Genomic DNA, 13,883 nt, shown 5'->3' with positions numbered 1-13,883 from the left:
TCGGTTGGGCTGGTGAAAGGGCCCCATTAAACCTCAACTATGAGGTTAGTGAGTCAGCAGCTTGTCAAGCCTGGGACTCACTTGGCTAGGAAGCAGAGATGATGCCCAAGCCAGCAGCCTGCACCACCTCAATTTCCCCTCCTCTCCTCCACTCCTCCACTGTGACGCAGGGCCCCTTCCGGACGCTGGGGCCCGGCTCCACCCACTGTGTGCCCACTGGCAGCAGTGAACCCCTCCCTGGCAGGCTTCTCCCTCGGCTCCCACCACAGGGCTGCCCCTTGGCCACGCCTGCGCCTTAGAGCCGAGGGAGGGTGGGAGGCTGGGCCCCGCGGGCGGGGGAGGAGGAGGGCGGGGAGAAGCACCGCCTGCTGCCGCGACGCCATTTGCCACTGCCGAGCGTGGGTACGGGCAGCCCTTGCAAGCTCCGGTGACCAACCTCTCCCGAGTGCGCTTCTCGATCTACCACACAGTCTTCATCCCGCGCACTTCTGAGCGTCGCCCGCCGGAGTCACCCACCATTCCTGCCGCCAGCCTGATCAAGGTCCCGCACACAGCCAGCCAGTCTTTGCCGCCATGCCCAAGAATAAAGGTAAGGACGACGCTGGACCGGGGCTCGGCTCCCTGGGCTCTACTCGCGGCTTCGAGGTCAGCCCAGGCCGCAGTGACCTTCCTGCCATCTTTCCTTGCCTCTCCTCGGGCTGCATTCTCCGCGTCCTACCCGGAGCTCAGCAGAAGCGCAGGGAAGTTACTCCTGGCTCCCAGTTTGGCCACATTGGGGTGGAGCCGACGCCATTTTTTGTAGGGCCTCCTGTGTGAGAATGTGGGCTCGTGCCCCCGATTCGCGCCACACTGACCGCGGCGCCGCGGGGACCAGTGGGAACACCTGCCTCGCACTTCTTGGGCTTCCAACACCTGGGGAGTTAAGCCCTGGGAGCCAGCCTGAACTTTGAAAAAAGGGTGATGCCTTGCTTGCTTTCGTGCCCATCTGGCACCTCCTCCCTAGGATTCTTTATGGACACTTAGTTGGTACTGTTGAGGCCGCTCCCATGTAGCCAGTGGCCAGTACTTTGATGCAGTCTTAAAGTTCATCCCTAGAGAATCACTTTGCTCCATAGTTTTACCTGGCTTAACTTTTTCCAGAACACTTGACCCATTTTTAGCCAACTTTTCCACTTTTGCTTCAGATCGTTGTATATGTTTTGATGGAAAAAATACTGATTACAAATTCTAAGCAGAAGTGCAGCGTTCCTGAGGTCATTCTCATTTTTATATATTTACAGTATTTTTTAAATAGGATCAAATCCACACCTACCAGCGCTTTGCTCTTGTCTGCCCCCAGGCTGACCCAGAATCCACTTTACCCCAAACTAACCTGGAACTTGGGATTTTCCTGCTTCAGCTTCCCGAGTAGCTGGAATTGCAGGCTTGCTATATTCATTGTCCTCGTAATTTCTCAAAAAATATAAAGCAAAAAGGAGTGAAAAGCTTTCACTTCCTACAGGAGAGGAACAAACACAAGGCCCTTAAGAACTTGGATAGGGGAGGGGTTGTGCATCTTTAGTCCCAGTACTTGGAAGGCAGAGGCAGGAGGTGGATCTCCGAGTTCTGGTCTACAGAGTGAGTGCCAGGACTTCACAGAAAAACTCCCTCTTTAGAAAAAAAATAATAAAGTCTTTGGGCAGAAGAGATGCACATCTTCCTGGTTATGAGAACCAGAGATAGGTTTCACACCCACATAGGGCTGCTCATGACTGCCTGTAACTCCAGCTCTAGGGGATCCTATGCCCTCTGCCAGCCCCCCCCTCCATAATCACACACACATTAAAAAAAACTAAGTCTTTGGGACCTTCTCCTTTGCCCCACACCCACTAGTATTCTCTCTTCTCCCTGAAAGTTGGCTCCAAGAAGTCTTACTTAATTACTCTCTGTGCCTGTCACCCGTTTACACTAGCCCTCCGAGTCCTTGGTCACAGTTTTGTGAACAAGTTGATTTAAGATAGTCTTGAAGTCTTTCCCCTAACTCTTCCCACAAATGTGGCAGAGGACTGACTTGTCTGACTTCAGAAGGACAGGATGTGCCTGGGAGAGGAGATGGTGGGGGCGGGGAAACCCTCTCAGAGGCGGGACTAGGAATGGAAACATTGGGGATGTAAATAAAAATTAATAAATAAAAAAAATTAAGTTAGGCCAGGGGAAAAAAGGATAGTCTTGTTCTACGGCCCCGGCTGACTTTGAAGTTGCCTCCATTTCACTACTGAGCCTCATAAGTGAAGGATGCCAGTCTTTGTGCAAGAATTGGTGCTGAATGTCCTGAGAAAGGTGTGATTATAAGCACAATATGTTCAAAGTTTTAAAATCCCTTCCTGTAGATGATGTCGTTATTCCGAGATGGCAGCTGGACCACCTCAATAGGTGAGGGGTCTTAATCTCACCCTAATTCTAGTGACTAGATTTCCAGTTGTCACTCTAGTTGTAAGCCCTAAGTGGATGGGAATGGTGTCAATCATAATCACACTGGCTCAGTCGTACTTAGCCTAAAAGATGCTCAATAAATATTTGTTGGACTTACTCACCTCCATTCTGGCGGCTCCACCCATAGGTGAATAGTAGATTCCCACTTGGCTCCAAGGAGACAGAACTTCTACACTAAATCACATTCTGGTGTGTTTTAAGAAGTATCCTACCTGAGCTCATTTCTCTGAAACACCTCTACTTTAAAGAAAGGATTTTAGAATTGTAATTGAGTTTAAGAACTAGGCAAGTCCTTTAGAAAGAGAGTAGCATTCAAAAGAAAAGAGCGGTTATTCTTTTTGTTGCTGCTCTGTCATACTCAGGCTTGGTCTCTTTTCATTCTTTGTTTGAAACAGGATTTTCAGCTGGGCGGCAGTGGCACACACCTTTAATCCCAGCACCTGGGAGGCAGAGGCAGGCAGATTTCTGAGTTTGAGGCCAGCCTGGTCTACAGAGCGAGTTCCAGGACAGCGGGGGCTACAGAGAGAAACCCTGTCTCAAAAAAACCAAATCCAAAAATCAAAAGAAAAGAAAAACCAGAATTTTATGTGTGACCCTTATTGTCCTGGACCTCACTCTGTAGATCAGGCTGGCCCCAAAGCAGAGATCCACCTGCTTCTGGGATTAATGATACACTGGCCTTCATTCTTTCAAAGAGAATGTGAAAAAGCACTTTGATTTCATGGCAGTAAAATAGAAGGGGGGGGACAGTGAGGACTCTTGGGATTTCAGGCAAGCACCACTATACCTGTCTTGCTTGTTTCTTTCTATCCCTGTATACTATTCCATTGTATGGCACCACTGTCAATATGCTTACCCTTAAGATATGTAGGGCTAGACAGAAAGATGGCTCAGCAGTTAAGAGCGCTAGCTTCTCTTCAGAGGTCCTTTGTTCAGCTCCCAGCATGCACATGGCAGCTTACAACTGTCTGTAACTCCATTTGTAGGGCATCCAATGTCTTCTTCCATGCCTCCTTAGGCTCCAGGAATGCCCCCAATAGACAAACAGACATGCAAAAAAAAGAGGCTCTAGAGGCAATTAACACCTTGCTTTTAAACTTACAATATCTCGGTTATGGTTCACTTCACAAGATAAAGTTTAGATTCATGGGCTTACTAGCCTGCTGCTGTTATGAAATCAGTATGTTCCATTCTAGAAGCAACAACTTCATTTTCCTCTCGCCATCATGGGGGGGGGGGGTTCAGGAGCCAGTATGGCGGCACATACTTGTACTCCCAGCATTCGGGAGACTGAGACAGAAGGATTGCCCCAGTTTCAAAGCTAGCATGGGCTATAGTGAGAGACCCTGTCTAGAAGAAGAAGGACGCTGAAGCCTGTGTGGTTACAATCATGGAACCAAATTCTCTGGAAAGGAGTCTTACTGTGAGAGCCCTGGTAGGACAGAGGACCCCTGACACTGGGTCTGGGATCCCACACTCCCTGACTACACTTTTGAGTGACTTATTTAATCCCTGAACTTTAGTGAACTTATTGGTAAACTGGGACTAGATGACATAATATTCAAGTTGATTGTGACAAGTGGGTGGCACTCTGAAATAGCAGGTAAGAGCATGGCCACCACACTCATCTAACCATCTCAAGGGCAGCTCCATGTCCAGCAGCATTGCCAACACAAAAGGAACTCCGGAGTCTTGGGAGGGGTATCTTCTGACCTACCTAACAGTTCCTTTTGCTTGAATCTTAGGGCTTCTGGGTCTGGGCTGGGCTTCTGCAGCACTCCTGACTGGCTCTTTGTCTAGATGCAACTTGGTTGTTTTGTCATTCCTATTTGTTATTGTGTCTTTACTTGTATTATTCCTTAGATGCTTTTATTTTCTCCTGAGACACAGAATATATGAGGAAAAAAGGGTATTCCTTAGGAAATTCCATGAGGCGTCAATAGACTAACCATACACACCTGAACATAGTAAGTTTAACATGATTAACTGGATTGCATCAATTTTTAAATTTACCTGACTTTATAAAGATGCATTTCTAGCTGGGTGGTGCTAGTGTACACCTTTCAAGCCCAACACATGGGAGGCAGAGGCAGGTGAATGGATCTCTAGGAGTTCCAGGCCAGTCTGGTCTACACAGAGAAACCCTGTCTCCAAAATAAACAAACAAACAACAGTTTCTTGAGTCTGTTAAACAATGTTTGTCTAACATTTTTCTTTTCATAGTGTTTTGCAGATAACTGATTCCTTTTCTTTCTTATCAAAACCACTAGGAAAAGGAGGTAAGAACAGACGTAGAGGGAAGAATGAGAATGAATCGGAAAAGCGAGAGCTTGTGTTCAAGGAGGATGGACAAGGTAGGATGCTGGGGAAGCTGGGCTCCGGTTCGACTTTCCTGTTTGTTTTCCTTTGTTGGGAACAGTTTCTGGCTGCCTCGGATTATGTTTGAATTTATTTACACCGACATTTGGGTATTACCTTTTCTTAAAAGAATTCGGCATTTTAAGCCAGGCATAATAATATACACCTTTAATCTCGACACTCAGACACTCAAGAGGCAAAGAGGCAGAGAGACGGGCCGGGGGATCTATTGACTTCCAGACTAACCAAGGCTATATGACAAGAAAATGAATAAATAGTTTGGCATTTGACCCAAGTGAAAGAAGATTCTGGCTTTCCAAGAATAAGTATTGACATACTAATTCAGCAAGTATACCACTAACATTTAAGATACTTGCACTGAAAAGGTCAATGAGATTTCTCTAAGATTCAAAGAGGGAAAAGTAAGGGCATAAAACAAGTAAAGATCTGAGTCTGAGATTTCTGAGGAGGTATGGTGTATATACTGACACCTTTGATCTCTAGAAGTAGAACACAGTCACAAGAGCCGTATAATTAAAGCATCTAATAACAGGCCCAGGTTATTATATTACAAAGTCTTATTTCTCGTTCAACCATTAACTAGCCAAGTGTTTAACTCCCTCCGTTTATTCCATATTTGCCCTTTGTATATTTATTCCTTATAAATGAAACCACATGTTCTTCTTTATCTTCAGTGGACTATTATAGAGTTGTTTTTAATCAAAAAAAGTAGGCAATATTTCTTGCATTTTTCCCCCTTAGAATATGCTCAAGTAATCAAAATGTTGGGAAATGGACGATTAGAAGCCATGTGTTTCGATGGTGTAAAGAGGCTGTGCCACATCAGAGGGAAATTGAGAAAAAAGGTAAGTATTTGGACATCCGTTTTATCCTAATATAAAAGTGTTGAGGAGTATAGAGGAAATGCACCCGTGGGGGTGGGGTGTTGCCAGCAAGCCATCCCAGGGCCTCTGAACAGGTAAAGAGCAACCTCACTATAGCAGTGAGGTGCATGTTCAGCCTCCCACCTCTACAGTTTTTATGGATATTCATGTAAGTCCAGTTTAAGACCATAGAAGGAATTTAAAGATTACATTCGTAACCATTCATTCACTCAACAAATCTAAAGAATGGTCTAAAAAAACAAATAGCCTATCTTCTAAGCTGTTGATGGTATGAAAGAGGGGAGGGGCTGGAGAACCATTCCGCTTTTAAGAAGTCCTAAAGAGAGCCAAGTGTGGTGGCACATGCCTGTAATCCCAGCCCTCGGGAGGCTGAGGCAGGTGCATTTCTGAGTTCAAGGCCAGCCTGGTCTACAGAGTGAGTTCCAGGACAACCAGGGCTATACAGAGAAACCCTGTCTCGATAAACCAAAAAAAAAGAGAAAAAAGTCCTAAAGAGGTATGGCAAATTGCCCTTTTGCATACTGGGAAGTCCCAGCTGCGAGTGAGAGTGGTTGAAGGAGAGGATATGCTTTATCTTCCTGATATCAGTCCTTCACAAAGGAAAAGGATTGTGAAAGGTGTGTCAGTATGGTAGGTAGGTAGAAGACAGTGACTTAGAAAACCACTTTTTGCCGGGCTGTGGTGGCGACGCCTATAATCCCAGCACTCTGGGAGGCAGAGGCAGAAGGATTTCTGAGTTCCAGGACAGCCAGGGCTATACAGAGAAACCCTGTCTCAAAAAAGTCAAATCCAAAAAGCCAAAAGAAAAAAGAAAACCACATTTTTCTATTGTTTATTTTTTTTAACATTTATTTATTTATTTTATATAAGTACACCGTAGCTATCCTCAGATACACCAGAAGAGGGTATCAGATCTCATTACGGATGGTTGTGAGCCACCATGTGGTTGCTGGGATTTGAACTCAGGACCTCTAGAAGAGCAGTCGGTGCTCTTAACCACTGAGCCATCTCCCCAGCCCCATTTCTCTGCTTTTATAGTAGATAACAAAATGGTTTGTAAAGTCATCAGTTTCTAAGTGAATCATCTCTAGGATTTCATGATTCCACTTTATTTTAATATATCATACAGTGATTTTTCTTTTGTAGGTTTGGATAAATACCTCAGATATCATACTGGTGGGCCTCCGAGATTACCAAGTAAGTCATTTTTAAGTTGGTGGTTGATTGCTTGAACTTGAGGAGCCATTTCCTAACAGCCCATTGTGTCTTTAGCATTATTCTGGGGCCCCTGGCATTATGGAGGAGTCAGACATTCAGTTTTTCTCTGTCATGACTATTTGAAGTTTCCCATTTTACAATGGCTGATACTACCGTGTAGTGGGTTTCTTTTTTTTCTTTTTTTAAGTTGTCCTCTAGTGCTTCTCTTTTACTTTATACATCTTTTAAAATCTAGGAACCAATTGTATAGGGTTTTACAACTGAATGAATCCAGTTACATCCCACAAATGGCCTTGTATATTCATTTCTTTTTTAAATTCACTTTAAATCCCTGAATGATATGATCCTAATATCAGCTCCCCCTCTCCTCTCATTACTGCCTCATGCAAAACCTCCCTCCCCTTCTCTTCTAATTGCTATTACACAAGCAAAAGGAAGAAAGGGTCTGTTTTGGCACAGTTTGAAGGGACAGTCTATCATAGTGGACATCGATCGCCACAGGAACCCCCACCACAACCACTATGACCCGTCCCCTAATACATTTCTATTTGTTTGCCTTTCATCATTCTTAGTTTTTAACTTTTGTGTTCCGAATTAAAAGAGCTGACATCTTTTTTTCAAACCAAAGGGTTCTCTGTAGGTGCTTTGGCGCTCCACAGGGGCAAGGGCGGTGTTCGGAGACTATTCTGGCTCTGGGTTATGGAACACCCTTTAATGCACAGTACTCCACTGGTCCACAGTTAGCATTAGTGCTTTAGTTGAGAAAAGGTGCTCTAGATGCATAGACCATTTGTTCTTTTTGATCTCGTGCCCCTGTTAGCCATCACAGGTATCCACACATACATGCATGTATATAGATACACATATGCATTTTTAAAATCCTTAGGTCTTGATACCAAGTCTCAGCTTTGACTTGTGCTGTTTAATCACTCAGTAAATTTTTCCAGGGGAGCATTTGTGCCTCTGATTAAAGGGTAATTGTAAGTAATATAAAGGATTCAGTCTGTGTGGTTCTGATGTTAAAGATGGATGTGAGCTTTATCTTCCCAGAATTTTTAGTCATTTCTCAGTTGTGTCCATAAACCTTCTGAGTTAAATCTAAGGAAGGGACAAAAGATTTTTTAGCAAAACATTGAGATTTAAATTTTTAAATTCAATTTGAAAGTATTATATGATATCACAGATAATAGTGTGATATAATCAGATCTAAATATTGCTTCATTTTGTTTTAAGGACAACAAAGCCGATGTCATTTTAAAATACAACGCAGATGAAGCTAGAAGTCTCAAGGCCTATGGGGAGCTTCCAGAGCACGGTAATACCCGAGTGATTCTGAACGCATCTTCTAGTGCTTAGGTTGCCTGCTGGCGTTTAAGCAGCAAATGGAATTTTGTAGATTTTTACATATGATCATATTAATTTGTGTGCTTAACAGAATTAGAGTTAAGCATACCTGATTATACTTTATACTAGATACCATAAGAAAGAAGGTACTAAAATTCTGTTCCTGATAAAAGTGTATTTAGTGAGAAAGTACAGTGTCAGGCAAAGGAATTATTTGTTATGATATGTTAAAACTAGTTCAAGAGAGGTTGACAGTGCAGTAAGTACAGTTCACTCACAGCCACCTTAGCACACACCAAGCAGGTTCAGTCACTAGCACTACTGAAAAATGCTCCTTCAAGAGTGCCCTTGCTTGCATGTAAATATAAGGGGTAGTGACTATGCAGTATAGGTTTTCAGTGAATGTCACTGTTAATATATTGTATCTTTATTCATTACTATATGTTTTAAAACTAATATTCTTTGTTTCCCTCCTCAAAACACAAGTCTCCTATATCCTTTTTAGAGGGAAAATATACTTTATACACTGTTTTTGTAAGTCTGTATTTTTTCATGTAACAGCTTTTTTTAAATGCCTGCATTGTGATTCCTTATGAAAACATGACTCATAAACAGTAAGGCTGTACTGAAAATTATAGACTTGCCATTCTATTCTAGGAAACAGTAAGAGATTTGGGGATAGAGCAATATACTGATTCCTTTAGGGAAAAGCATGATTTACCCAGATGTTTCTTCCTAATAATTTGTGGGAATCAGTTGTTCTTTTCTTCTCTTGTTTTTGTTTTTTGGTTTGTTTGTTTGTTTGTTCTGTATGGTTCACTTGGATCAGGAGTTAAATTTTTTGGACACTTGAAACCTTCCTTAATACCAAGGCCAGTAATGACTCCTCAAATCTGTCTCCCTCCTAAAGTAACTTTTTCTTTTCTTTTATTGAGATAGTTAATAAAGTTGTTTGTACATAAACTTCTGAAGTTTCCCTGAAGGTAATTGCTTCAGAGTTAGTATAATTAGACATTGTCTTTCTCAGGAGCCCTATAAACAAAAGAAAATTTAAAATACTCTCAATGCATTAATATTTTGCTCCACATAGCAAAATTAGTAGAAAGTTGGAAGTCGATATTTTTATTATATTATCAGTGTTTTTTTTTTTTTTGTCTCTGTGCGTGTATTTTTAGCTAAAATCAATGAAACTGATACATTTGGTCCTGGAGATGATGATGAAATTCAGTTTGATGACATTGGGGATGATGATGAAGACATCGATGATGTAAGTAGACACATCCTGCTTTTCCTGCTTTCTGTTCGTGCATTATATACAAAGATAATAGCTCTTTCCCTTAAATTTCTATAAAACTAGGACTAGAGAACATTTAAATGAGTGTGTGTGTGTGTGTGTGTGTGTATGTGTATATATTTGGAGTGGGAGGAACATTCAGAAAGAGTAAGATGATCAAGGTGGAGAGATGAAAGAATACTTGGTGAATACTGGATAGAGACATGTTTGTGCATGTACGAAATGTTGCAATGAAAACCGTTATTTAACACAATTAATATATATAAACAAAAGTGTATTTGGGAAACTGAAGCCAAGTGATTGCTGCAAGTCAGCCTGGATTGCAAAGTGAATACCAGGCCAGCCAGAGCTACACAGCGATTTCTTGCACCCACACCTAGCTTTCAACATGGTACTCTCATAACAAAAACATTTTAGGAGCTGGAAAAAAAATGGTGTGTCAGTTAACACATATCAGGCAGCTTATAACTGCCTGTAATGTCTAACCTCTAGTCACAAGCACATGTCTAAAACTAAATCTATTTTTAAGGTTTTTATTTTATTTTACAAATGTGTTTCTTTTAAAAAAATACATGATCTTTATGTATTGGTATTTTGCCTGCATGTATGTCTGCGTGAAGGCGTCAGAAGCCCTGGAACTGTAGTTGCAGGCAGGTATAAGCCTCCATGTGGATGCTGAGAATTAAACCTTGGCCCTCTGGCTATTTACCTCACTAAATACTTCAGAAAAACATTTTAAGGCTGGGGAGGTGGCTTAGTAGGTAAGAGTTCCAAAGAACCTAGGTTTGAGTTCCAGTAGCCATCTGCAAACTCCAGTTCTTTTTATCCCCTCTTTCTGGCCCTAAAGAGCAATAGGCACACATGTGGTATGCATATAAAATAAGTAACATTTTAACACATACTCCACAATAGGAAGTGATTTTTTTTTTTTTTACTGTAGGTTTCTTTGGAGATTTTGGGGAAGGGAGTTAGTGTAATAGTGGTGTGTGAGTGTGTACTAGTGGTGTGTTGTGGATAGCCCTGGGCTTATATTTTGATGCTAATTCCACTCCTCAGAGGGGCTGCAGATAAGGAGTCGCCTTGTGAACCTTCTCCCCACCTTAACTTTTCAAATAAAGGCTTGAGCCAATGATTGGGCAGGAGGAAGGGGCAGGAGCTGAGAGGCATCGGAGGGAGAGAAGCTCGTGGCCTGGAGAAACCGCAAGTTATATGGGATAATATAGATGGAATAGAGTAGTGTAGTGGGAGGTCGCCTGATCTAGGCTTTTAGCTTGTTTTGTTAACTGATTGAGTTGAGCTTTCTTTTACCCAGGAACTGGGTTGGAAACAAAGTAGCAACAGTGGTGTGTGAGTGTGTACTAGTGGTGTGTGAGTAGTAGTGGTGTATAAGTACTGAGATTAAATATGTGCTCCACCACTCCCAGAAAAACATTCTTTGACTAAATTGTTACTTGTATTTTGGCAGTAGAATGAACATACAATAACCATATGTTATGGGTTAGATAATAATCCAAACATTTTGATGCTTATACTAAGGTGAGACTCTTTAGGAAATTATACAATCTTGAGTAAAGGCCATATCTCAGTGGTAGGATACTTCCCTAGCATGTACAAGGTCCCGAGTAATCACATAGTAATTCAGAAAGCGGGTAGAGAGGGAGAGAGGGAGAGGGAGGGAGAGAGGGAGAGGGAGAGGGAGAGAGGGGGGGAGAGAGAGGGCGAGAGAGACATAGGAAGAAGCTAAAGGTCTGTGGTCCTCTTTATGTAGTATGTGTGAGTTGGATATCATGTGTATATTGGAGTTGTGCTCATGGAGACCAGAAGAGAGTATCAGATCCTCTGGAACTGGAGTTAAAGGCTGTTGTGATCCACCCAATGTGGGTGCCAGTAACAAAACTCTGAAGAAGTAAGCAATTTTAACCATCTCTACCTCCAGAATTTATATTGTTGCAAGTACTATTTTGAAATATGTATTTATTTTGTGAACGGGTGAACAAGTATACCCGTACTAGGCCATGCATGTTAAGGTCAGTTCACATGGGTTCTAGAGAGCCTCAGGTTTAGCAACAAACACTCTTGCCTTCTGAGCCATCACCCTGGGCCATGAACTATGTGTTGGTTGTTTTAGATTTGTTCTTAAAAGCTTGTTCTATCACCCGAAACCTCTACTTTCTTTCTTGGGTACATTTCTCTAGCTGTTTTCTACATGTATGTTTAAAGGTATTCTATCAGTACTACTGTAACCAAATTGAAAGAAAAGGATTTAAGACATCCTCTACTAGTTAGTTCTTAAGGGCCATGTTCATGTTGTCTCTTGTCTATTACTAATCCCAAAATACTAAATCTGAAATCAGGGCTGGAGAGGTGGCTTAGCTATTAATGAAGCTTACTGTCTCCCTCCCTTTGCACTGCTTGTGTTCTTATTTTACTTCTTGAATCAAAAAAGAATGTGTGTGTGTGTCTGTGTGTGTGTGTCTGTGTGTGTCTGTATATATTTATGTGGGTGTCAGAGGAGGCCAGAAAAGGGTGTTAGGTTCCCTGGAGCTGGAATTGCAGTCAGTTGTGAACTACCTTACTGGTCCTGGGAACCAAACTAGGGACCTCTGCATGAGCAGTAAGCATTCTAAAGTAGCAAAGAATTCCAAAATCCTAAGGGAAATATTGTCATGGATTATATAGGAAATCAACTCTGTCTGAAGAGAAAATTCCACATGTAAGCTTTTCCCAATTACAACTCAACTTTTAGAAACCCCAATCTCTATAACATTTTATATGATGCATGTTCTTTTTCTAAAGATTGTGTAGGTTTGTGTGCATGCCCACTGAGGCCAGCAAATGGCATTGGTCCTGAGCCCCTCTTCCTCCACTAGCACTGCACACCCACAAATCACTCATAAAAAGGATCTTTTTAAGAATTTTCTCTTTGACTTAATGTTCCTTTCTCTTTTCAGATCTAAAATGAACTCAACATGTTGCATTCCAGTCTTCCTGAAGATTGTCCTTCAAGTTTGAAATCTGGCCATAGACCTCAAAGAAAAGTTTTCTTGATTGTAATTTGTTGAAGCAGATTTGATACTACCGTCTTTCAACTGATAATCGTAACTGATATGCTAAGCCCACTTTGTTGATTCGATTTAATGGTCCTTAAGAAGACCATTTAAGGAAAAAAAAAGTCTTTCCTACTTTGACCCCTTCCAGTAACTAAATGGGTGTTTTCAATAAACCATTTGCCTTGTACTCAGTATAAATTATGATTAAGCCCTACCTTTGCATAGCTGGCGACTGTACAGTCTTTGTGTATATTCCAGTTGCCCAGAGATTTTGATACGAAATGGAGGCAGAAAGCTGTGTTCTGTTTTTGTTGTATTTTGAGACAGAGTCTAACTTTGTATCTGAGGCTAGCTTGGAGTTCACTGTAGTACTGGTGGACCTCAAACTTGCTGTGATCCTCCTTTCTTGACCTCCTGAGTGCTGCGAGCATATGCATGAAGCACCATACCTGGCAGAAATCTAGTTAAAGGCAAAAATGATAGGTCTGCTTTTCATATTAAGTATGTGGCTATTTTTATACTAGTTTTGATACCATGTACAATTTTTCATGATTTTATTTTGCAGTCATCAGCTTACTGGAAGAGGAAAAGGTATTTCCAAAATGGTTTTGGGGGTTTGAGATTTTTGTTTCTTTGTTTGGGGAGGAGGGAGTATTGAGACAGGGTTTCTCTGTGTAGCCCTAGCTGTCATGGAACTCACTCTGTACACCAGGCTGGCCTCAAACTCACAGAAGTCTTCCTGCCTCCGCCTCCCAAGTGCAGCCGCCACAGACACCACCATAACCTGGCTCCAAAATGTTTTTAGAAACTGGTTTTTAATGCCAATTTGGAATTAAGGTCAGTAGTTGCAAAAACTGAACACTAGGTGGTGCTCAGTTGCCTTAACAGAGGAAATGCTATTTTAATTGTTGAGATGGTTGCTTTTCTCAACTAATGTGAATAGGAAATTTCCCAAACAAAAAGATTGTTTCAATCATGTGTGTGGAATCTTTTTATCCAACAGAAAGATTGGGTTGGAGTGTTGCTTTTTTTTTTCAGGAGTCTTATTCACATAAGCTACAATTTGAGTGCTTTATATAAACACATAAAACATAGGCAAGTGAAGATTTAAGATTATAACCATATAAATATTACATAGCAAAAGTATAAATTAATGCTTTTTCCGGCTTTCCCTAAACTGAAGGGAAATGAGGGGATAACAAACTTAAGCTGATAGAATGGCATGACCTGAGGCCCTGCACC

The 13,883-nt window shown here is 41.9% G+C and overlaps 1 protein-coding gene across 1 annotated transcript; it reads left to right on the top strand.

Moving 5' to 3' along the window:
- The first annotated feature begins 349 nt into the window (after nucleotides 1–349).
- Nucleotides 350–13,676, top strand: Eif1ax (eukaryotic translation initiation factor 1A X-linked). Its single transcript, XM_052170760.1, has 7 exons — nucleotides 350–589; nucleotides 4,743–4,826; nucleotides 5,593–5,696; nucleotides 6,882–6,932; nucleotides 8,187–8,268; nucleotides 9,473–9,564; nucleotides 12,543–13,676. Exons 1-7 carry the CDS (start codon nucleotides 574–576, stop codon nucleotides 12,546–12,548), a joined length of 435 nt encoding a protein of 144 aa, XP_052026720.1. The 5' UTR covers nucleotides 350–573; the 3' UTR covers nucleotides 12,549–13,676.
- The last annotated feature ends 207 nt before the right edge of the window (nucleotides 13,677–13,883 follow it).

The sequence above is a fragment of the Apodemus sylvaticus genome, chromosome X (assembly GCF_947179515.1).
Source record: "Apodemus sylvaticus chromosome X, mApoSyl1.1, whole genome shotgun sequence".
NCBI lineage: Eukaryota > Metazoa > Chordata > Mammalia > Rodentia > Muridae > Apodemus > Apodemus sylvaticus.
This window is presented reverse-complemented; position numbering and strand designations above follow the sequence as displayed.

Excerpts from the sequence above, each read along its gene's own strand:
- Eif1ax (XM_052170760.1), top strand. Across the intron at positions 4,827-5,592 it reads GTTCAAGGAGGATGGACAAG|AATATGCTCAAGTAATCAAA; the intron begins GTAGGATGCTGG and ends TTTCCCCCTTAG. Across the intron at positions 5,697-6,881 it reads GAGGGAAATTGAGAAAAAAG|GTTTGGATAAATACCTCAGA; the intron begins GTAAGTATTTGG and ends TTTCTTTTGTAG.